The sequence below is a fragment of the Zophobas morio genome, unplaced genomic scaffold (genome assembly GCF_036711695.1).
Source record: "Zophobas morio isolate AGI-343-1 ecotype UQ-CSIRO unplaced genomic scaffold, CSIRO_AGI_Zmor_V1 ptg000026l, whole genome shotgun sequence".
NCBI lineage: Eukaryota > Metazoa > Arthropoda > Insecta > Coleoptera > Tenebrionidae > Zophobas > Zophobas morio.
In genome coordinates, this window is record NW_026972131.1 from 9557079 (window position 1) to 9579864 (window position 22786).

The 22786-nt window shown below is 30.9% G+C and overlaps 1 protein-coding gene across 1 annotated transcript in view; it reads right to left on the reverse strand.

Moving 5' to 3' along the window:
• LOC135136588 (5-hydroxytryptamine receptor-like) overlaps window positions 1–18911 on the reverse strand; it is a 108423-nt gene extending 89512 nt beyond the window's left edge. The window contains exon 1 of the mRNA XM_064065949.1: window positions 18460–18911. Coding sequence (XP_063922019.1) covers window positions 18460–18850 — 391 coding nt within the window. The 5' untranslated portion in view covers window positions 18851–18911. The remainder of the gene's footprint in view (window positions 1–18459) is intronic.
• Between the last annotated feature and the right edge of the window lie 3875 nt (window positions 18912–22786).

Here is a 22786-nt window from a genome sequence, read left to right on the forward strand (position 1 = left end):
TCAAAATCTTTGGAATGTTTGGAATCATGCCCCCGAAATACCCAGAATCTTCAGAATTTTCGGAATTTTCAAAATCTTCGGAATTTTTGGAATAATCAGAATCTTCAGAATCTTTCGAATCTTTAGAATTCCTAGAATCTTTGGACCTTTGAAATTTTTGGAATCTTTATATTGTTTAGAATCTTCGGAACCTTTAGATTCTTCAAAAACTTTAGATACTTCAGAACCTTTAGAATCTATAGAACCTCGGAATATAAATAATCTTCGGAATTTCTGGAATTTTTGGAATCTTCGTTCAGTATCTTCAGAATCTATCATCTTCATTCAGAATCTTAAGAATCGTCAGAATTTCCAGAATGTTCAGAATCTTTTATATATGGAATTTTTTAAATGTCTGGTATCTTTGAAATCTTTATTATCTTTAGAATCTTGGGGATCGTCCAATTTTTTGGATTCAGCCTTTGAAACAATCAGAATCTTCAGAATATTTGGAATCTTCAGAATCTTTCGAAAGTTTCGAATTCCTAGATTCTCCGAAACCTTTGGAATTATTGAAATCTTTGGAAACTTTATATTCCTTAGAATCTTCGGAACCTCAAGGTTTTCAGATTTTTTGAAGCCATCAGTCTTCGAAATATTCAGAATCTTTAGAATCTCTAAAATTCTAGAATATCCGGAACGTTTGCAATTTCTGGAATCTCTGGAACATTTGAAATTCTTGAAATCTTTATATTCTTTAGAATCTTCAGAAACTTTATATTCTTCAGAATCTTTAAAATCTGTAGAGTCCCAGAATATTCGGAATCTTTGGAATTTCTGGAATCGCTGGAACTTTTGGAATCGTTATAATTTTCAATCTTGCAAATACTGGAAATTTTCAGTATCTTCGTTCAGAATCATCATAATCCACAATCTCTTTCAGAATTTTCAGAATCTCCAAAATCTTCAGAATATTTCAAATTTTTAGAATCTCTGGAATATCTAGACCCTCGAAATAAATAAGAATTCTTTTAAATTTCTGGATTCTCTGATATCTTTGAAATCTTTTTAATCTTTAGAATCTTTGTAACCTTCAAAGTTTTTAAATTTTTTATAATTTTCATTCTTTGGAAGCTGTTGAATCTTCACCATTTTCAATATCTTCATTCAGAATCTTCAGAATTTTCGAAATTTTCAGAATCTTCATAATTTTTGGAATCTTCAGAACGTGCAGAATCTTTCGAATCCCTAGAATTCCTAGAATCTCTGAAACCTTTGAAATCTTTGAAATCTTTAGATTCGTTAGAATCTTCGGATCCTCAAAGTTTTCAAATGTTTTAAAATTCACAATTTTCGAAATATCCAGAATCTTCCCGGAATTTTAGGAATCTTTGGAATTTCTAGAATCTCTGGAATTTTTGGAACCCGTATAATTTTCAATCTTGCAAATACTGGCAATTCTTCACAATCTTCACTCAGAATCTTCAGAATCTTTCAAATTTGCAGGATGCCTGGAATCTTTAGTACCTTGGAGTAATCGGAATCTTTGGAATTTCTGGAACATCTAGAACCTCGAAATAGATATGGAATTTTTGAAATTTCTGGAATTTTTTAATTCTTTATAATCTTTAGAATCTTGGGAACCTTCAAAGTCTTAAAATTTTTTGGAATCTTCAGCCTTTGAAATACTCAGAATCTTCAGATCCTTTCAAAACTTTCGAATTCCTAGATTCTCTGAAACCTTTGGAATCACTGAGAAATCTTTGGAATCTTTATAATCTTTAGAGTCTTTCGAATCTTTAGAATTCCTAGAATCTCTGGAACCTTTGAAATTCTTGAAATCTTTATATTCTTTAGAATCTTCAGAAACTTTATATTCTTCTCAGAATATTTAGAATCTGTAGAATCCCAGAATATTCGGAAACTTTGGAATTTCTGGAATCGCTGGAACTTTCGGAATCGTTATAATTTTCAATCTTGCAAATACTGGAAATTTTCGCTATCTTCGTTCAGAATCTAGAATCTCATTCAGAATCTTCTAAATCTCCAAAATCTTCAGAATATTTCAAATTTTTAGAATCTCTGGAATATCTAGAGCCTCGAAATAAATAAGAATATAAATAATTTTTTAAATTTCTAGATTCTCTGAAATCTTTGAAATCTTTTTAATCTTTAGAATCTTTGTAACCTTCAAAGTCTTTAAATTTTTTGGAATTTTCATTCTTTGGAAGCTGTAGAATCTTCAGAATCTTCACCATTTTCAATATCTTCATTCAGAATCTTCAGAATTTTCGAAATTTTCAGAATCTTCACAATTTTTGGAATCTTCAGAACGTCCAGAATCTTTCGAATCTCTAGAATTCCTAGAATTTCTGGAACCTTTGAAATCTTAGAAATCTTTAGATTGTTTAGAATCCTCGGATCCTCAAAGTTTTAAAATTTTTTGCAATTCACAATTTTCGAAATATCCAGAAATCTTGGATTTTTCAGAATCTCTAGAATCTTCAGAATCTACAGAACCCCGGAATTTCAGGAAGCTTTGTAATTTCTAGAATCTCTGGAATTTTTGGAACTCGTATAATTTTCGATCTTGCAAATACTGGAAATTTTTAGTATCTTCGTTCAAAATCGTGAGAATCTACAATCTTCACTCAGAATCTTCTGAATCTTTCAAATTTGCAGGATTCCTGGAATATTTAGTGCCTTGGAGTAACCGGAATCTTTGGAATTTCTGGAACATCTAGAGCCTCGAAATAGATATGGAATTTTTGAAATTTCTGGAATTTCTGAATTCTTTATAATCTTTAGAATCTTGGGAACCTTCAGTCTTCAAATTTTTTGGAATCTCCAGCCTTTGAAATATTCAGAATCTTTAGAATCTCCAAAATTCTAGAATATCCGGAACGTTTGGAATTTCTGGAATCTCTAGGATCTCGGAATATACGGAATTTTTGAAATTTCTGGAGTACCTCGAACCTTTGAGATCTTTATAATCTTCAGAATCTTTCGAATCTTTCAATCAATTACTGAGAAATCTTTTGAATCTTTATATTCTTCAGAACTTTCAGAACCTCAAAGTTTTCAGATTTTTTAGAATCCACAATTTTCGAAATATTCAGGATCCCCAGAATATCCGGAATCTTTCGAATTTATTAATAATTCAGAATCTTCAGAAACTCCAGATCTTCAGAATCTTTAGTGCCTTGGAATTTCTGGAATTTCTGAGATCTTTGAAACCTTTATAATCTTTCGAATCCTGGGAACCTTCAGGGTCTTCAAATTTTTTAGAATCTTCAGCATTTGAAATACTCAGAATTTCCAGAATCTTCAGAATCTTCAGAATCTTTCAAAACTTTCGAATTCCTAGATTCTCTGAAACCTTTGGAATCACGGAGAAATCTTTGGAATCTTGAGAGCTTCAAAGTTTTCAGATTTTTTGGAATCATCAGCCTTCGAAATATTAAGAATCTTCGGAAACTTTATAAGTTCAACATATTTCGAATCTTTAGAATATGCAGAATCTTTAACATCTCTAGAATCCCGGAATATCCGGAATCTTTGGAAGTTCTGGAATCTCTCGAGTCTCGGAAGAAGTATACGGAATTTTTAAATTTCTGGGATCTCTGAAACTTGTTGAATCTTCAGAATCTTCACAAATTTCAGTATCTTCATTCAGAATCTTCAGAATCTTGCGAATCTCTGGAATCTTCTAGAATAACCGGAATTTTTGGAATTTCTAGAGTTTAGAAGTAAATACGTAATTTCTTAAATTTCTGGAATCTCTGGAACTTTTGGAATCTTTATATGTTCGGAATCTTTAAAGTGTTTTTTTAGAAGTGGGTGAAAAATCGTCAAAAAATTCTGAACGATAGACATCGACGAGATTTCTATCCATCATTTTTTTTCCATCACCCTGTATAAGCAAATGGAAAAAATATGAATGCAAATTCAATAATTTCAATGCCTGGCTGTAAGTCATAAATTAGTGAAACGCCCGGAAGTTGCCAATTTTGCATTTGCACGATCTCGAGGTTACATGTGTCAACAAACGGTCAGTCGAAGACGAAATCGTATTTTTGAAATAACCAAATTAAAAACAAATACATTGTATTTATTTCTTCGTACTGTAGGTGTCACGCTCGCTCGAGAAGTAAAAATCGATGACGTCATCTAATTCGGCTTCAGTCTAAAAGTGATTGGTTCAAATTCCATTCATAGAAAAGAGGCGAATGACTGACTTTCCTTCGACGAAATCCACAAAGCCCCACAAAATTTAACGCCCAATCAAACTAAAAGTTTCTTTTCAAAAGCGTGTTCTTAAATTTAAAGTTCTTTCAAGTTAGAGTATGTTCTTGAAGACGAAAAGTTGTTTCTTTGTGTCTTACCGACTCAACAATAACAGATAATCCCGTGGGAGTTGTTAAATTTTCAGCGTTGACACTAAACTCGTGTTGGAAATATTTTTGTGACAGTCTAACACGTTTTGTCATGGTCGGACTCACTAATCACTAATATTTACTGAAATCAATATCGACGAACGAGCCATTTCGTGTCTCCGCTGTTTACGAAATTATTTATAGAACACACGGCCATTATTTAAGGAGCAGACGGAGCTCATTAATTAAAAAAAACGTGAAGGCCAGAAAATCATCCATCGTATGCAAATGCTTCCCCATTGGCGATACACCCTTCGGTGTATTATTTACACTTTAATAAATAATAAAGCGAGCTTTAAGCTCTCAATAATCCGACCTCGTCCATAATAAAGCGATCCCCACTTCCTAGCATATTCCAACTGTGTAAAACAAACAAAAACTTAATTCCCATCTATTACAACATAGTCTGTTTTTTTTCACACGCAAGTGAATGAAGGAATTTTTCCCAAGTGCCGACTCCCGCCGGCCTGACACCTCAAATAAATCACTAGTTAGTTAGTTAATTTCTGTGAAAGTTTTGTGTGAACAACACCAGCTGTTCACTGTTTTCGCCTATACACCAGCCCCGAACCACCGTCGCGACCATTAAGCTTTTTTTTTCTATATGAGTGAGCATCCGTCATGCTCGATTAAAATTAGCCCCTGTTTGTACATGTAATGGAGCAATTAGCTCCGGAGCCGGTGATATTTCCGAGCTTTCTTCAACTCTGATTACAATTAATTGTAAACAAGCTCTGGGCAAACGCAGTTTAACAACAATAAACACACTATGTTATTGCTTTAACTACGGCTTAATTAGGTGTCGGGACGATGTAAAAATACCACGAAAGCTCCGTTTGCATCGCTGCGTTTCGTAAACGGAATGATCTGTTTAAAGCAGGTCGAAGAATTAAGCAAAAACTACCGAGGGAATTTTATTCACGAGCTCGCCAACATGTGTGGCTTTTTCTGACGTTTAAACTTTTCCAAACTCGGACTATATTGGATTCGTTTAACGGTTGCGTTCATTTCGGCTTGTAAAGCTTGATTATAATGGGATAATTTGAGATAGTAGGCAGGAGCTAAATTATAACGCAGACAAAGCATGTTTTAGTTCTATTTGACCCAGTTTTAAGCTTTAATGCTTCTAACTGTGCATTTATCCAATTAACATCGCCGATTCATTATTATCACTATTATTGGAAAGCACGCCGCTGAATACAGACAGAGAGAATTATCTCTGTAAGTTCTCTTTTTTCATCGGGGTTCGGTGAGGGACGATTACTACGAACTCGATTAAACTTACATTTTAAATTTTGCGGAAACTTTTACACATTACTTATATCGTGCGAGAAGAGGGAGTTTCGACGTAAATCGCACGTCGTGGAATCAAGAAGGCTGTGTTTGATGTTGTCGTGTGATTAAGAGGGCCTGATAACTTCCCTGATGCGCGCAAAATTGTAAGTGCGTGCTCAGACACGTATCAAATTGATTTTTTTATCGTTAATCATGTCTTATTATACACGGTGATTTGCGAGCAATAATTGGACCGAATTGAAACGCAAACCGGAATTCATTTACAAAGTGGTCGTGCATATATTTGCTTATTTATGTAAAACACGCACTGTATAACAAAACCCAAGAAATTAAATATAACGTGAACACTTGTGTATTTTAATCCACACACGGTGAATCATTTAGCGTTTGATATATACAAGATGATTATAAAAAAATCCTGAAATATCAAGTCGGCTTTGCAAACTCGTGTCACCGCATTTTCTGCTAGAAATTATTTAATAAGAATCGAATATCACTTTTCTCCAAATTTATTGTTGCTGTTTGTGCTGCCAAATATTCCCTTGTATTTTTTTTTTAAACTTCATTTTATTTCACGACGTTTCGTAAATTTTAGAATATGAGAAAGTAGTTTTCCCGTTTCCTCTATCTGTTCTCTGTGGTCTACTGACGATTTTATTACTCTGAAACTACTGATTTAAGCGCTAACCATAATTTGTTTGACTATTCCCACAAAAATTTTGATATTTTTGGACCACCTTTGAAAATTAGCTATATACATTTTTTTTTAGAATTCAACTCTTAGGAGTTATTTCAGGTTTCATTTCTTCGAAAATTCTTACCAATTTTGCACCAATTGAAATGTGTCAATTTTTATGATTATTAAAAAAAATTGTTTTCAAACTGAATACATATTTGGAAAATCTTTTCTGGAGCACTAAAATCTTTATGTTTTTCTTAATTAGCAGGTTGAGATCGAGATCTCAGATTTTTTGTCAACTTTTCAACAACCTCAATTTTTCTACTCCCTCTATAAAATTCGTCCTTTTCGTCCTTTTACGTCCTTTTTCGTCCTTTTCGTCCGTATTCATCCGCTTCGTCCTTTTTAGTCCTTATTATCCCTTTTCGTCCTTTTCGTCCTTTTTATCCTTTTTCGTCCTTTGTTGTCCTTTTTCGTCCTTTTCGTCTTTTTCGTCCGTTTTCGTCCCTGTCGTCCAATTTCGTCCTTTTCGTTTTTTTTTCGTTCTTTTCGCCCTCTTTCGTCCTTTTCGTCCATTTTCGTCCATTTCGTAATTTTCGTCTTTTTCGTCCTTTTGGTGCTTTTTCGTCCTTTTGGTGCTTTTTCGTCCTTTTCGTCCCGTTTGTCCTTTTTCGTCCTTTTTTGTCCTTTTTCGTCCTTTTCGTCCATTTTCGTCCTTATTCATCCTTTTCATCCGTTTTCGTCCTTTTCGTCCTCTTTCGTCCTTTTCATCCTTTTTGTCCATTTTCGACCATTTCGTAATTTTCGTCCTTTTTCGTCTTTTGGTCGTTTTTCGTCTTTTCATCCTTTTTCGTCTTTTTGGTCCTTTTTTGTCTTTTCGTCCTTTTTCGTCCTTTACGTCCTTTTTCGTCCTTTACGGCCTTTTTCGTCCTGGTCGTTCTTTTTCGTCTTTTTTCACCGTTATTATCCTTTTTCGTCTTTTTTCGTTCTTTTCGTCCTTTTTCATCCTTTCCGTCTTTTTTCGTCCTTATTATCCTTTTTCGGCCTTTGCGTCCTTTTTTGTCGTTTTCGTCCTTTTTCGTCCTTTTTCGTCCCTTTCGTCATTTTACGACCTTATTATCCTTTTTCGTCCTTATTAGCCTCTTTCGTCCATTTTCGTCCATATTATCCTTTTTCGTCCTTTTGGTACTTTTTCGTCCTCTTCGTCCTTTTTCGTTCTTTTCGTCCTTCTTCGTCCTTTTCGTCCGTTTCGTCCTTTTTCGTTCTTCCCGTCCTTTTCGTCCTTTTTCGTCCTTTTTCGTCACCTTCGAGAATTAGCCAAAGACATTGTTTTTATAGTTGAAAAATTTAAAACGAACAACACTGAAAAAATTGCAAATCGGGAAAAATAAATATAAAAATTAATAATAAATTTAGGGTTCAACGCTCAAAAAATTCCAAATCTAGAAATAGAAAACTAATTAAACTAAAAATCGAGAAACTGAAAATTCGAAAAATGGAAAAATCTAATCAATTCAAAAACGAAAAATTAAAACATTTAGGAATCGAAAAATTGTAAATAGAAAAATTGGAGGAATAAAACTTTGAAAAACGGAAAAATTCCAAAATTTAAAGATAAAAAATCGAGAATACAAAAATTTGAGATCGAACGCTCGAAAAATTGCAAATCTAAAAACTAAAAAATCGAAAAATTAAAAATCGAGATACTGAAAACTTGAAAAAGCGAAAAATGGAAAAATTAAATAATTTAAAAAAACAAAAACTAAGATATCTTGAACATGGAAAACTGAAAAATTTTAAAAACGGATAGTTGTAAATCGAAAAATTGTAAGAAAAAAATTTGAGAAATCCAAAAATTGTAAAAATCTACAGTTGAAAAACCAATAATTGAAAAATTTAGGACTGAACGCTCAAAATTTTGCAAATTTGCAAAGCGAAAAATAATAAATTTAAAAATCGAGAAACCGAAAATGCGAAAAATGGAACAATCTGATCATTTCAAAAACGAAAAATTGAAATATCTAGAAATTGAAAAATTGTAAAAACGAAAAATTGAAGGAACAAAAATTTGAAAAACCGAAAAATTCCAATATTCCAAAGATGAAAAATCAATCATTCAAAAATTTGACATCGAACACTCGAAAAATTGCAAATCGATAAACTAAAAAATTAAAAATCGAGGAACTGAAAAACGGAAAGAGCGAAAAATGGAAAAATGAAATAATTTTAAAAAAAACACAAAAATTAAGATATCTTGAATATGGAAAAGTGAAAAATTTTAAAAACGGTTAGTTGTAAATCGAAAAATTGAAAGAAAAAAATTTGAGAAATCCAAAAATTGTAAAAATCTACGGTTGAAAAACCAATAATTGAAAAATTTAGGAGTGAACACTCAAAAATTGGCACTTCTGCAAAGCGAAAAATAATAAATTTAAAAATCGCGAAACCGAAAATGGGAAAAATGGAAAAATCTAATCATTTCAAAAACGAAAAATTGAAATATCTAGAAATCGAAAAATTGTAAAAACGATAAATTGAAGGAACAAAAATTTTAAAAACCGAAAAATTCCAAAATTCCAAAGATGAAAGATCGATCATTCAAAAATTTGACATCGAACACTCGAAAAATTGCAAATCGAGAAACTAAAAAATTAAAAATCGAGGAACTGAAAAACGGAAAGAGCGAAAAATGGAACAATGAAATAATTTAAAAAAACAAAAATTAAGATATCTTGAATATGGAAAACTGAAAAATTTTAAAAACGGTTAGTTGTAAATCGAAAAATTGGAAGAAACAAATTTGAGAAATCCAAAAATTGTAAAAATCTACGGTTGAAAAACCAATAATTGAAAAATTTAGGACTGAACACTCAAAAATTTGCACTTCTGCAAAGCGAAAGATGATAAATTTTAGAAATCGCGAAACCGAAAATGGGAAAAATGGAAAAATCTAATCATTTCAAAAACGAAAAATTGAAATATCTAGAAATCGAAAAATTGTAAAAACGAAAAATTGAAGGAACAAAAATTTTGAAAACCGAAAAATTCCAAAATTCCAAAGATGAAAGATCGATCATTCAAAAATTTGACATCGAACACTCGAAATATGCAAATCGAGAAACTGAAAAACGGAAAGACCGAAAAATGGAAAAATGAAATAATTTAAAAAAAACACAAAAATTAAGATATCTTCAATATGGAAAAGTGAAAAATTTTTCGTCCTTTTTCGTCCTTTTCATCCTTTTACGTCCTTATTATCCTTTTTCGTTCTTTTTCGTCCTTTTTCGTCCTTATTGTCCTTTTTCGTCCATTTTCGTCAATATTACCCTTTTTCGTCCTTTTGGTACTTTTTCGTCATCTTCGTCCTTTTTCGTTCTTTTCGTCCTTCTTCGTCCTTTTCGTCCATGTTCGTCCTTTTCGTCCGTTTCGTCCTTTTTCGTCCTTTGTCGTCACCTTCGAAAATTAGCCAGACATTGTTTTTATAGTTGAAAAATTTAAAATTAACAACGCTCAAAAAATTGCAAATCGGGAAAAATAATTATAAAAATTAATGAGGAGACTGAAAATTCGAAAAATCGAAATTGAATATCGAAAACTGAAAAATTTTAAAAACGAATAATCGCAAATCCAAAATTGGAAGAAAAAATTTGAGAAATTCAAAAATTGTAAAAATCAGAAGTAGAAAAACCAATAACTGAAAAATTTAGGGCTGAACGTTCAAAAAATTGCAAATCTGGAAACTGAAAATCAATAAAACTGAACGAGAAACTGAAAATTCGAAAAATGGAAAAATCTAATCATTTCAAAAACGAAAAATTAAAATATTTAGGAATCGAAAAATTGTGAAAACGAAAAACAGTAAATAGAAAAATTGGAGGAACAAAATTTTGAAAAACCTCCAAAATTCATTGATGAAAAATGGATCATTCAAAAATTTGAGATCGAACGCTCGAAAAACTGCAAATCGAGAAACTGAAAAATCGAAAAATTAAAGATCGAGAAACTGAAAAACTGAAAAAGCAAAAAATTGAAAAATCAAATCATTTCAAAATCCAAAAATAAAAAATTTTGAATATGGAAAACTGAAATATTTTAAAAACGAATAATTGCAAATCGAAAAATTATAGCAATAAAAATTTGAAATTGAAATTGTAAAAAACAAGAGTTGAAAAAGAATTAAGACTGAACGCTCGAAAAATTGCAAAACTGGGAAATAGTAAAATTAAAAATCGAGAACCTGAAGATTCAAATATTGAAAAATCAAATAATCTCAAGAACGGAAAATTAAAATATCTAGGAATTGAAAAATTATAAGAACGAAATCCTGCAATTGAAAATGTGAAAAAATTGAAAAATTCCAAAACTAAAAGTTAAAAAATCCGTAATTGAAAAATTTAAATTGAAGGCCCGAAAACTGCAAATTGTGAAACTAAAAAATCGAGAATTTAGAAATGGAGAAACTAAGAAATTTAAAAATTTTAAATTGCAAAATCGGAAAATTAAAAATGTGGAAACTGAAAAAAAAAACGAGAAAATGTAAAACCAAAAAATTAAAGAAATGAAAAACTGACCAGCAGCCAATATCAAAAATAAAGTAAAATTAACTGACCAACAACGAATTAGCAATAAATAATCTAAAAAATATAAATCCAATAATAAATCACAAATATAAACACATTTTGCACATTTCATCAATTTTTCGGGGGAGAATAAACAGATATATTTTGATTAACAATTTACCATGCTTACAGTAACTTTAAAACGTCTGCAAAGTATTCAGTTTTGCAATTCTGGATGTATTCAATAAAATAAATTGACTGATTCATTTTTTTTAGTCATCCTGTATAAGAAAATCAAAAAAATATGAATGCAATGATAAATTACAAGTATAGCTTGCCAATACTTTCGGATATTATCTATCTAATAAAAATCCAGACGGACACACAGATAGACAGAGAGACAGACGGAAACGGGAGACCTATTTTTTTCGTACTCTAGCGGTCATGAAAAGTCGGGAAAACGTAAAAGTATTTAGTTATTATTAGTCGTAAATCGCCCTGTAGAACTTTGAAGTCGCACAAAAGTCATCGTCAGCTTTAATTTTAATGAACATTCATAATTAACGAAAAGAAACCAATTCAAAGACAGCAAGGCAACCGGACACAAGAAGAGCCATTAAAAAGGCGGACGGAATTTTCTTACAATTTATTTTCAGCTTGTTAACGTTTTAAAACCAAGCATGGAAACAGGAACGACTCTATCCACATTATACTAATTAATAGTTGGAATATTCGTAACGTCAATACGGTGAACTCTAACATTTTGGACCGGTAATTCTATATTAATAGTATTATCGTCCACTTAGCCATGAAAATATCACATAATGATTACACATTTATCCCGAAGTTAATTTATTTAATTCGGGCACGTTTCCAGTCCTGTATAGATAACCCATCAACATCAATTCTGCGTCAGGTAACAAACTGCCGCGATAAATGTCAAGATGTTAATTGCTCCCTCAGCAAATTGTTAGTGGCGAACGTTCCCGACCCCACTCTAAGCCGTATGTTTATCATACTTTAAAGGGCAAAGGGTGGCCAAACTTCACTCAAACTTTGCACGTTGTTCAAATTTTGTAGCCGTAAACTTGAGAATTACGCAAATACCTCCAAAGATGGCCCTTAAAAAAGGTCCAAATTCGGCAACATTAGGAATGTGTGGCATACCGATTAGATGCCGTATTAATTAGAATGTTCCCGATGGCACGCCAAAATTTCCCACGAAATTCGCCAAGAAATTACCCGCGCCGACTCCCGAAAAATGCAAGCACCTAACCCAGACAATGCCGCTAAAATTGGGTCATGACGCGCCATATAATTTCAGGTTCGCCGGCCATAAAACGGCGGTTCGTGGCCGACGGACTCGTCATATTGCATGTTCGGATTTTAATTCCGGGCTGGGGTCTCGTTAAAGAAATTTCAGTTTGCGGGTATGCAAATTTTACGAGGGGGGATTTATGCAATCAATTTATCGATGAGCCCTCAGTGTTCTTGGAATGGGGCGCCAGGAGCTTCTAGCTTCTACAAGGGATTGCACTTGCGGAGAACACGGTGGTTCGGCTTTAATTAAAACAAACACGTAGGGCTTGGCCGTAATGTTTTATAGTATTTTTTGTACTCATTTGTATTCATTCGTATTATTGTTAAACAATGTATTCGAAAGTTTGTTCAATTTTCAGCCTGCACAAACAAATCTTGTTTAATAGAAAACAAATTTTACACTGGCATTTGGATTTGCATATTATATTAAAATTTGGAATATAATATTTTGTTATACCTTCCTTCCGGGTAAATTCCATATTCATATTGAGGCATAGAAACTTGTTTTCGCTAGACTGAATGCTCACTTTATCCATCAATGACCAAATAAGAATATTAAAAACTTTATCGATAATCTTTTATCTGATTAACAAACAATTTGTTATAATGTACGTTCATTTCGCAAAATCGAAAATCACGAAATCAGAATTCGATTTAAAAAATCGAGAAATTGAGAAATCGAAAAATCGAGAAATGCAGAAAATCGAAAAATGGAAAAACCGAAAAATTGAACACTCGGAAAATTGAAAATTCGAAAAATTTAATTTTTCTATTGCCAAATCTTCCCGGGGAGATCCCCAGTATCTTTTTATAATGCCTAACTTAGCAAGTTTTAGCCCCGCCCACCCACCATTTTTTTATTGGAAGATATGTCATTTACACGCTGTTCTCATTCTAACGATTTTATCTCTCTTCAGTTCAGATCCGCCTTTCATTCAGACTAGACAAAATGAAATCTTAAATAGTCGAAAATTTGAAAAATCGAGAAATCTTATTAAAATTTTAAATATCGAAAAATAGAGATGTCAAGAAATTATTGAAACATAAAAAAATCGTAAAACAGAAAAATAGAACAATTGAAAAATGTATAATTTAAAAAATTGAAAAATCGAAAAATTTTAAAATATAAAATCTAAAAACCGTTTCCGTTTTTCAATTTTTGGATGTTTCTGTTTTTTGATTTCTCGCTTTTTCGATTTTTCAGTTCTTTAGTTTTTCGATTTGCAATTTTTCGTCATTTCAGTTTTGGAATTTTTCACTTTGTCCATTTTTTCGTTTTGTGACTCCTTAATTTCTCAATTTTTTTATTTTTCGAATTCTCGATTTTTCGGTTTTTTGATTTTCCAATTTTTAGATTTCTAAATTTTTTGATGTTTTAGTTTTGGGATTTTTCAGTTTTTAGATTCTTCAATTTTCCTCTATTTTTCACTTTTTCGATTTTTAGATTTTCTGCTTTTTCGATTTTTTTATGTATCAGTTTCTCGATTTTTCAATTTTTCAATCACCAATTTTTCTATATTTTAATTTTACAATTTTTTAGATTTTTCAGTTCTTTAATATTGCTGTCTTAATTTTTGTAATATTTAAATGTTATTTTTTTCAGTTTTTTTATGTTTCCATTTCCCCATCATTCGAATTTTCGACTTATCATTTTTTGATTTTTCGGTTTTTTAATTTTTTGATTTTTCCGTTTTTCAATTTTTCTCTTTCTCTATTTATGGATATTTTTTAAATTTCAAATTTTTCATTTTTTCTTTTTAGTTTTAAATTTTCAATTTTTGATTTTTTAACTTTCGGATTTTTCCATTTTGGGTTGTTTTTATTTTTCGATATTTTTCGACTTCTCGACTTTTCAATTTCCGAATTTCTGAGTTTTTTTAATTTGTGGATGTTTCGATTTTTTGATTTCTCGTTTTTTTCGATTTTTCGATTTTTCACTTTTCCAATTTTCCAATTTCCCAATTTCTCATCATTTCAGTTTAAGAATTGTTCAATTTATCGATTTTTTATTTTTTTTGTAATCTTTTATTTTCAATTTTTCATTTTCAACTTTTCGATTTCCCGATTTTTCGACGTCTCGAATTTTCCATTTATCAATTTTTCGATGTTTTGATTTCGCGGTTTTTCAGTTTTTCGACTTTTCGGCTTTTCAAGTTTTAGATTTTTGGATTTTTCCTGATTTCAGTTTGGAATTTTTTAATTTCTCGATGTTTCAATGTTTTGATTTTTCAATTTTACACTTTTCCAATTTGTTAATTTTTCGATTTCTCGATTTTTCGGTTTTTTGATTTTCCAATTTTTAGATTTCTTAATTTTTTGATGTTTTAGTTTTGGGACTTTTTAGTTTTTAGATTCTTCAATATTGCTGGATTTTTCACTTTTTCGATTTTAGGATTTTCTGCTTTTTCGACCTTTTTGATATTTCAATTTTTGTTTTTTTCAATTTTTCATGTCACCAATTTTTCTATATTTTAATTTTACAATTTTTTAAATTTTAAATTTTTTGATTTTTCAGTTCTTTAATATTTATGTCTTAATTTTTCTAATTTTTAAATGTTAGATTTTTCAGTTTTTTTTAATTTCCATTTCGCTGTCTTTCGATTTTTCGACTTCTGAGTTTTTAATTTTTCGGTTTTTCAATTTTTCGATTTTTCAGTTTTTCAATTTTTCAATTTTTCTGTCTATTTTTCAAGATTTTTTAAATTTTAAATTTTTCATTTTTTCTTTTTTGTTTTTAATTTTCAATTTTTCATTTTTTGACTTTCGGATTTTTCCATTTTGCGTTATTTTTATTTTCCGATGTTTTTTGACTTCTCGACTTTTCAATTTCCCGATTTCTCGAGTTTTTTCAATTTTTCATTTTCAACTTTTCGATTTCCCGATTTTTCGACGTCTCGAATTTTCCATTTATCAATTTTTCGATGTTTTGATTTCGCGGCTTTTCAGTTTTTCGACGTTTCGGCTTTTCAAGTTTTACATTTTTGTATTTTTCCTGATTTTAGTTCGGAATTTTTTAATTTCTCGATGTTTCAATTTTTTGATTTTTCAATTTTACAAATTTTCAATTTTTAGTTTTCTCAATATTTTGATGTTTTTAATTTTTTTGATGTCTCAATTTTCCAATTTTTCAATGTTTCAGTCTCCAATTTTTCTATATTTTAGTTTTTCAATTTTTTAAATTTAGATTTTTTGATTTTTCAGTTCTTTAATATTTCTGTCTTAATTTTTCTAATTTTTAATTTTTCGGTTTTTCACTTTTTCGAGTTTAAAAAATTTTTGATTCTTCAGTTCAGTTTTTTCTCTATTTATAGATTTTTTTTAATTTTGGGTTTTTCGATTTTCGGATATTTCTGTTTATCGATATATTTCGACTTCTCTACTTTTCCATTTCTCGATTTCTCGACGTTTCAGTTGTTCAATTTTTAGATGTTTCGTTTTTTTGATTAGTCGCTTTCGAATTTTCGATTTTCGGCTTCAAAAAATATAAAAATCTAAAATTTAAAAACTGAAAAACGAAAAATCGAAACTCCAAAATTGAAAAATTGAAAAGTCGGATAACTGAAAAATCGAAACATCGAAACACTGGAAAATCGAAAAACCAAAAATCCGAAAAGTAAAAAATCGAAAAATCAAAAGATCGAGAAATTAAACAATCAAACATCGAAACATCCAAATCTCGATAAATCTAGAATGAAAAAAATTAAAAATTCGAAAAATTGGAAAATTAAAATCTTGAGAAATGGAAAGATCAAAAGATCGATAAATCGAAAAATTGAGAAACCTGAAAAATCGAAAACTTGAAGAATTGAAGAACTGGAAAATCTAAACAGTCGAAAATAAGAAATGGGAAAATCAGAACATCGATTAATTGAAAAATCGAAAAATTGAGAATTTAGAAAAGTCAAAAATTGGAAAATCAAAAAATCGAAATATTTAAAAATCGTGATATTGAAGAGGAGAAAAATTGAAAAAACGTAAAACTAAAACATCGGAAAACTGAGAATGAAATGAAAATTCGAAAAACTGAAAGTCAAATTTGAAAAATTAAAAAATCGAAATATTTAAAAATCGTGATATTGAAGAGAAAAATAATTGAAAAAACGTAAAATTGAAACATTGGAAAATTCAGAAATCGAAAAACTGAAAATCATGAAATTGAATAGGTAATAAACTGAAAAATCCCAAAACTGAAATTACGAAGAATTGAAAAACTGAAATATTCAAAAACTGAGAAAGTAAAACTGAAAAATTAGGAAATCGAAAAATCAAAAAAGTGAAGTCGGGAAATCGAAACATTCAAAAATGAAAAATTGAAAAATCGAAAACCTGAAAAAACGAAAAATTGAAGAATTGAAAAATTGAAAAATCGAAACAGTCGAAAGTCGAGAAATGAGAAAATAAAAACATCGAATAATTGAAAAATCGGAAAATTAAAAGTTTATAAAAGTCAGAAATTGAAGAAAATATTTAAAAATCGTAAAATTGAAGAGGATAAAAATTGAAAAAACGTAAAACTAAAACATCGGAAAACTGAGAATGAAATGTAAGTTCGAAAAACTAAAAGTCAAATTTGAAAAATTAAAAAGTCCAAATATTAAAAATCGTGATATTGAAGATAAAAATAATTGAAAACACGTAAAATTGAAACATTTAAAAATTGAGAAATCGAAAATCTGAAAATCGTGAAATTGAATAGGTAATACACTGAAAAATCCCAAAACTGAAATTTCGAAGAATTAAAAAACTGAAATATTCAAAAACTGAGAAAGTAAAAAACTGAAAAATTGGGAAATCGAAAAATCAAAAAAGTGAAGTCGGGAAATCGAAAAAATATTTAAAAATCGTAAAATTGAAGAGGAGAAAAATTGAAAAAACGTTAAACTGAAACATCGGAAAACTGAGAAATCGAAAAACTAAAAATCGAGAAATTGAAAAATTGAGGAATTATGAAAACCAAAAATTGAATAAAAATAAACTGACAAATTACAAAACTAAAATTTCGAAAAATTGAGAATTCGAAAGTTAAAAAAGCTACAAATCGGAAAATCTCATTCCAGTGATTTCTCTTAATATTGTTGCCATTTACCAAAATCAATCGTATTTTAACAATTTTCGAAATTTCAGTTTTTATTTTTCCAATTTTTCGAATTTTTAAATTCCAGATTTTTAGTTCCCGGAAGCTAAGAAGTGTTTTAATCGAGTTCATCTGGCGACTGGCTACTTTCATGTTTTGTGGACGTTTAAATTCAGCAGTTTTGGGACCTCGACTGCATGTGATAGTGTTAGGAGTTAGAGCCCCACTTGTCAGCCCTTTATTTTCCGACTCATATAAAAGAGCCGGATTTAATAAAAGGGAAGAAGCACGCAAAAAAAGACTTTTTAGTTTTATAAAATAACATTCTCCTGTACTTGTGGTTTATGAACCCGCCTTGACAAAAAATCTAAAGCAAATAGAATTCATGTTTCGCCAAATATTGCTCTCTCCGTTATTAATTCACTCAATTAAATTTAAACATTGGTAAGGTAACCACTAAAAGCGTCAACAACAGACGCGATGTTAGTTTATTTTCGCAATTTTAACTCAGACCGACGTACGTTTTGAATAAATTGAAATAACATTCTTCGGTCTGGAGACACTTAATTACTTCCATTGTACCCAAGTTTTATTTTTCGCTTGTAATTTTCTTCAGCGTCACTGTACCAGGCCAAGACAATATAAATTAGTTTCTGGGCATCGCAGTCCTTAATTAAAACAAACATCGATTAAATATAGTTAATTTATCGCGGCGTGTTGAGTAAAAAAGCAACTGTTGGTGTCCGACCGGTTTAATTCGCGTCCTGGGATAAATAAAGAAACGGTTTCCCTTAAATGAACAAACCCGCTTTAGATTAAAAAAGGAATTTGCTTGATAAGTTCCCCAGTTCGGGGATAATTTGAGAATTTGCATTTGAAGAATTGGTTTGACCCCGAAAGAGACGCTTTGATGGATCATTAAGCTCTTTGCAGCGGAGAACTATATCAGCTTTAAATTTACAACGTTTCATTAGGTTCCGTGTTTTTTTGCACATTACAAGCGACGATAAATCACTTTCGTCTGGCGGATGGCAGAGTCGATATTTCACACTTTTTGACTCCGATCATATTCTAATGTTCTGGGTGTAATTTATGAACAGTAACTTTTTCGCTTACCGATGACTGTGGCCAAGATGATGAAACCCAGCAAGACGGCGATGCCCACCATGGTCACGATTTTGATCGTCTCGTCGTGCGGGTGATAACTGAAAGTCCTGTTCACACTAAAGTTCGAACTAAAATTGCTGCTCATCAAACTATAGTTCGGATAAAAGTAGAAATCGTCGTATTTCTTAAAGTATAAACTCGAGTTTTCGTTGAAAACTATCGGGTACCAGACGTCGTTACTTTCTTCGGTTGAGGACGAGGCGATGGTGATGATGTGGTGAAAAATGGTGGACTTTAATGAAAAATTTTCGGGAGGGGTTGTAATAACTGAGGGCTGTTGTTCTTTTCCAGACATCGCAGCGAGAGGCCGCCACAAATGATGGGCTCTAGCGTAATCCATTTTCTCCCACTAGAATTCAATTAACACTTCACATTGTAGTTTATTCAGTTTGGGCTCTGTTGTTGCTTCCGGCATCTGGAATTAAACGAAATCTATTAAGGAGGAATTTTACTTAATTTGAGTGTCAACTATTACTACTTTAAATTTGGTGGATGCGCCGGGTTTAATTTGTTCGCTATATAAATACGAGGTTAAGTGAGCCGTCGAATTTTACGCCTCTGTCGGTTAATCTCGGGTCTGTCTTAAAGTATTTCCTTGTTTTGCTGTTTCTGATTATGCTTTGATGAATGAGGCGGCTAAAATCTGCATATTAATCACGGTGGAGCATTTGTAACGCGTCTCCATTTTTAGGTCAAGAAATATCGCAAAACCGGAGTTGAATTTTTGTCCGTAAACAAAAACCATGAAAAGATGCGATGATTATTAAACTTCTATTCTCCGCTCACAAAGAGCGGCGAAGAATTTTCATATAAATGAGATCGCAGACAACTAAAGCGAGATATACAGCTGCCGATTAAAAACTGCGAAATTATTACTATTGCAAAGGTTAAAGTTGACTATGCATGTATTTCGCGTTTGGTGGAAAGTTTGGATTGTTTCAAACAATTTCACGCTTTGAAATTCCAGCATCTGCTCGCTGTGATACGCAGGAAGTGGCAAAGAGGCTACACCCTTCATTTTTACCGATTTCGAGATAAACAAACAAAGGGAGCCATTTTAAATCGTCAAAGGGATAAGATGGAGATAAGCTACAAATAGAGCATAAAAGAGATAGAAAGACGAATTTAGTTGCTAAAGCCGACCAAAGATTATGATAATGTGTTCGTTGTGAACGTTTTGAAAACATTGAACGCCACGGATAACGCTTAGGTGGAAATCGTGCCAGACCACACCGAAGTAGATAAGTCGAATTATAGACTTGGGAAATCGACTATTGCTCATGCGACGACACGGCGTTGGATATTTAAAAGGGAATGTTCACCCTCATTCGAAAACTATGTGGCCAGAATGTCATCAGCTTCGACAAAGCTGATAATAATAATATTTAAAATATTATCTGCGAACCAAATAAAAAATTCAGTTAGAAAAATAAAAATGTTGTTAGTTATACAGTTATTTTTTAAAATAGGAATGAGGCTAAAATTATCGCTAGAGGCTAGGGTAGATTGGGCCCAATTGAAGCAGATTTTTGTAAAATTTTAGACTCATTTTTCACATTTATTTGACTAGATGTCGTGACGGCGATTTCGGATTTTTAATTAGCAGAGAATTATCTAGAATTTACGACTTTTCACTTTTCCAATTTTTCAATTTTTGGACTTTTCGCTATTTCGATTTATCGACTTCCCGATTTCTCGGTTTTCCGGTTTTTCAGTTTTTGAATTCTTCAATTTTTCGATTTTTCAATTTTTCAACTTTTCAATTTTTCGGTTTTTAAATTTTTAATTTTTCAATTTCTCGATTTCTCGATTTACCGAGACTTCGGTAATTTAATATTTCGATTATTTAGTTTATCAATTTTTTGATTTGTTAATGTTTAAAATTTTTTTCATTTCTAATTTTTGAATTTTTGGATATTTCAACTTTTCAACTTTACGATTTACCGACTCAATTTCTTAATTTTTCAGTTTTTAATTCTTCAATTTTCTGGAATAGTTAGATTTTTTAATTTTTCAATTATTGATATTGCTATATTTTCGATTTTTCTCGATTTTTCGATTTCCCAATTTTTCGATTTTTCCATGTTTCGAGATCGCGATTACTCAATTTCTCAATTTTATAATTTTCGATTTTTGGATTTTTGAATTTCCCGATTTTTCGATTTCTCAATTCGTGCAGTTTTGGGATTTTTCAGTTTTTGTATTTTTCAATTTTTCGACTTTTCTATTTATCGTTTTATCAAGTATTCCATATTGGTTTTGGAATTTTTCAATTTTTCGATTCTTCAACTTTTCTACAGTTTAATTCTTTCTTCGTTTTTTAAATTTTTGATATTTCGATTTTAAATTTAACATTTTTTGATTTTCAAACTTTTGGATTTTACGATTTTTCGATTTCTCAATTTATTGAGATTGCGATCTTTCGATTTTTCCATTGTTCAATTTCTCGATTTTTCGATTTGTTTATTTTTCAGTTTTTTCGTTTCCAATTTTTGATTTTTGTCAATTTTTCGAGATTTCGGTTTTTCGACTTTTCACTCTCTCAATTTTTCGATTTTCCCATTTTTCGATTTCTGGACTTTTTTTTGTTTCTAATTTTTTTCGACTTTTCAACTTTTCGATTTATCGATTTTTACACTTTTCGAGCTTTAGATTTTATGATTTTTCGATTTTCTCTTCTCTCAATTTCGTAATATTACGATATATCACATTTACGATTATTCAATTTCTGATTTTTCAGTTTTTCGGTTCTTCAATTTTTTGTTTTTTGAATTGTTAGATTTTTTAATTTTTCAATTTTTGACGTTTCTAGATTTTCGATTCACGACGGCGATTTCGGATTCCTAACTAGGACAAGATTATCCACAATTTGACACCAATTTCGAGTCGATTGAACCAATTTTTAGCAGTTTTTTGGAACAATTTTGAAAATTTTTGACTCACTGTTCACGTTTATTTGTATAGATACCGTGAGGACGATTTCGGATTTTTCATTAGGAGTAGATTATACACAATTTGACACCAATTTTAGTCGATTGAACCCATTTTAAACATACCTTATTTTTGGAAAAATTTTGAAATATTGAGACTAATTTTTCACGTATATTGAAACAGATATCAAGACAGCGATTTCGGATTCCTGAATATTTGAAGATTATCTACAATTTGACACAAATTTTCAGTCGATTCGTTTATTTGAACAAATATCGTGACAAGGATTTCGGATTCCTAATTAGGGGAAGATTAACCACAATTTGACAACAATTCTCGGTTGATTGAACACATTTAAAGCAGTTTTTTGGAAAAATTTTGACACACTTTTCACGTTTAACTAGAATTTGTGACGACACTTTCAGATTCTTAATTGGGAGAGGATTATCTACAATTTGACACCCCTTTTCAGTTGATTGAACCCATTTTAAGCAGTTTTTTGGAAAACTTTTGAAAATTTTAGACCCGTTTTTCATGTTTATTTGATCAGATCTCGTGACAGCGATTTCGGATTCCTAATTAGGAGAAGATGATCCGCAAATTGACACCAATTTTCACTCAATTGAACCCATTTTACCAGTTTTTTGGGAAAATTTTGAAAATTTTAGACTAATTTTTCACGTATATTTAAACAGACGTCAAGACAGCGATTTCGGATTCCTGTTTATGAGAAGATTATCTACAATTTGACACAAATTTTCAGTCGATTTCACTCATTTTAAGCAGTTTTTTTTAAAACATTTTGAAAATTTTTGACTCATTTTTCATATATATTTGAACAGATATCGTGACATCGATTTCGGATTCCTGATTAAAAGAAGATGATCCACAATTTGACACCAATTTTCAGTCAATTGAACCCATTTTAGCAGTTTTTTGGGAAAATTTTGAAAATTTAAGACTAATTTTTCGCGTATATTTAAACAGATATCATGATGGCGATTTCGGATTCCTAATTAGGAGAAGATTTTCTACTATTTGACACGAATTTCGAGTGGATTGAATCCATTCTTAGCAGCTTTTTGGAAAAATTTTGAAAATTTTTGACTCATTTTTCACGTATATTTAAAAAGACTTCATGACGGCGATTTCGGATTGCTGATTAGGAGAAGATTATCCACAATTTGACACCAACTTCGAGTCGATTGAACCCATTTTAAGCAGTTTTTTGGAAAAATTTTGAAAAATTTAGATTCATATTTCACGTCTATTTAAACAGATACCATGACGGCGATTTTAGATTCCTGATTAGGAGAAGATTATCCACAATTTGACACCAATTTTC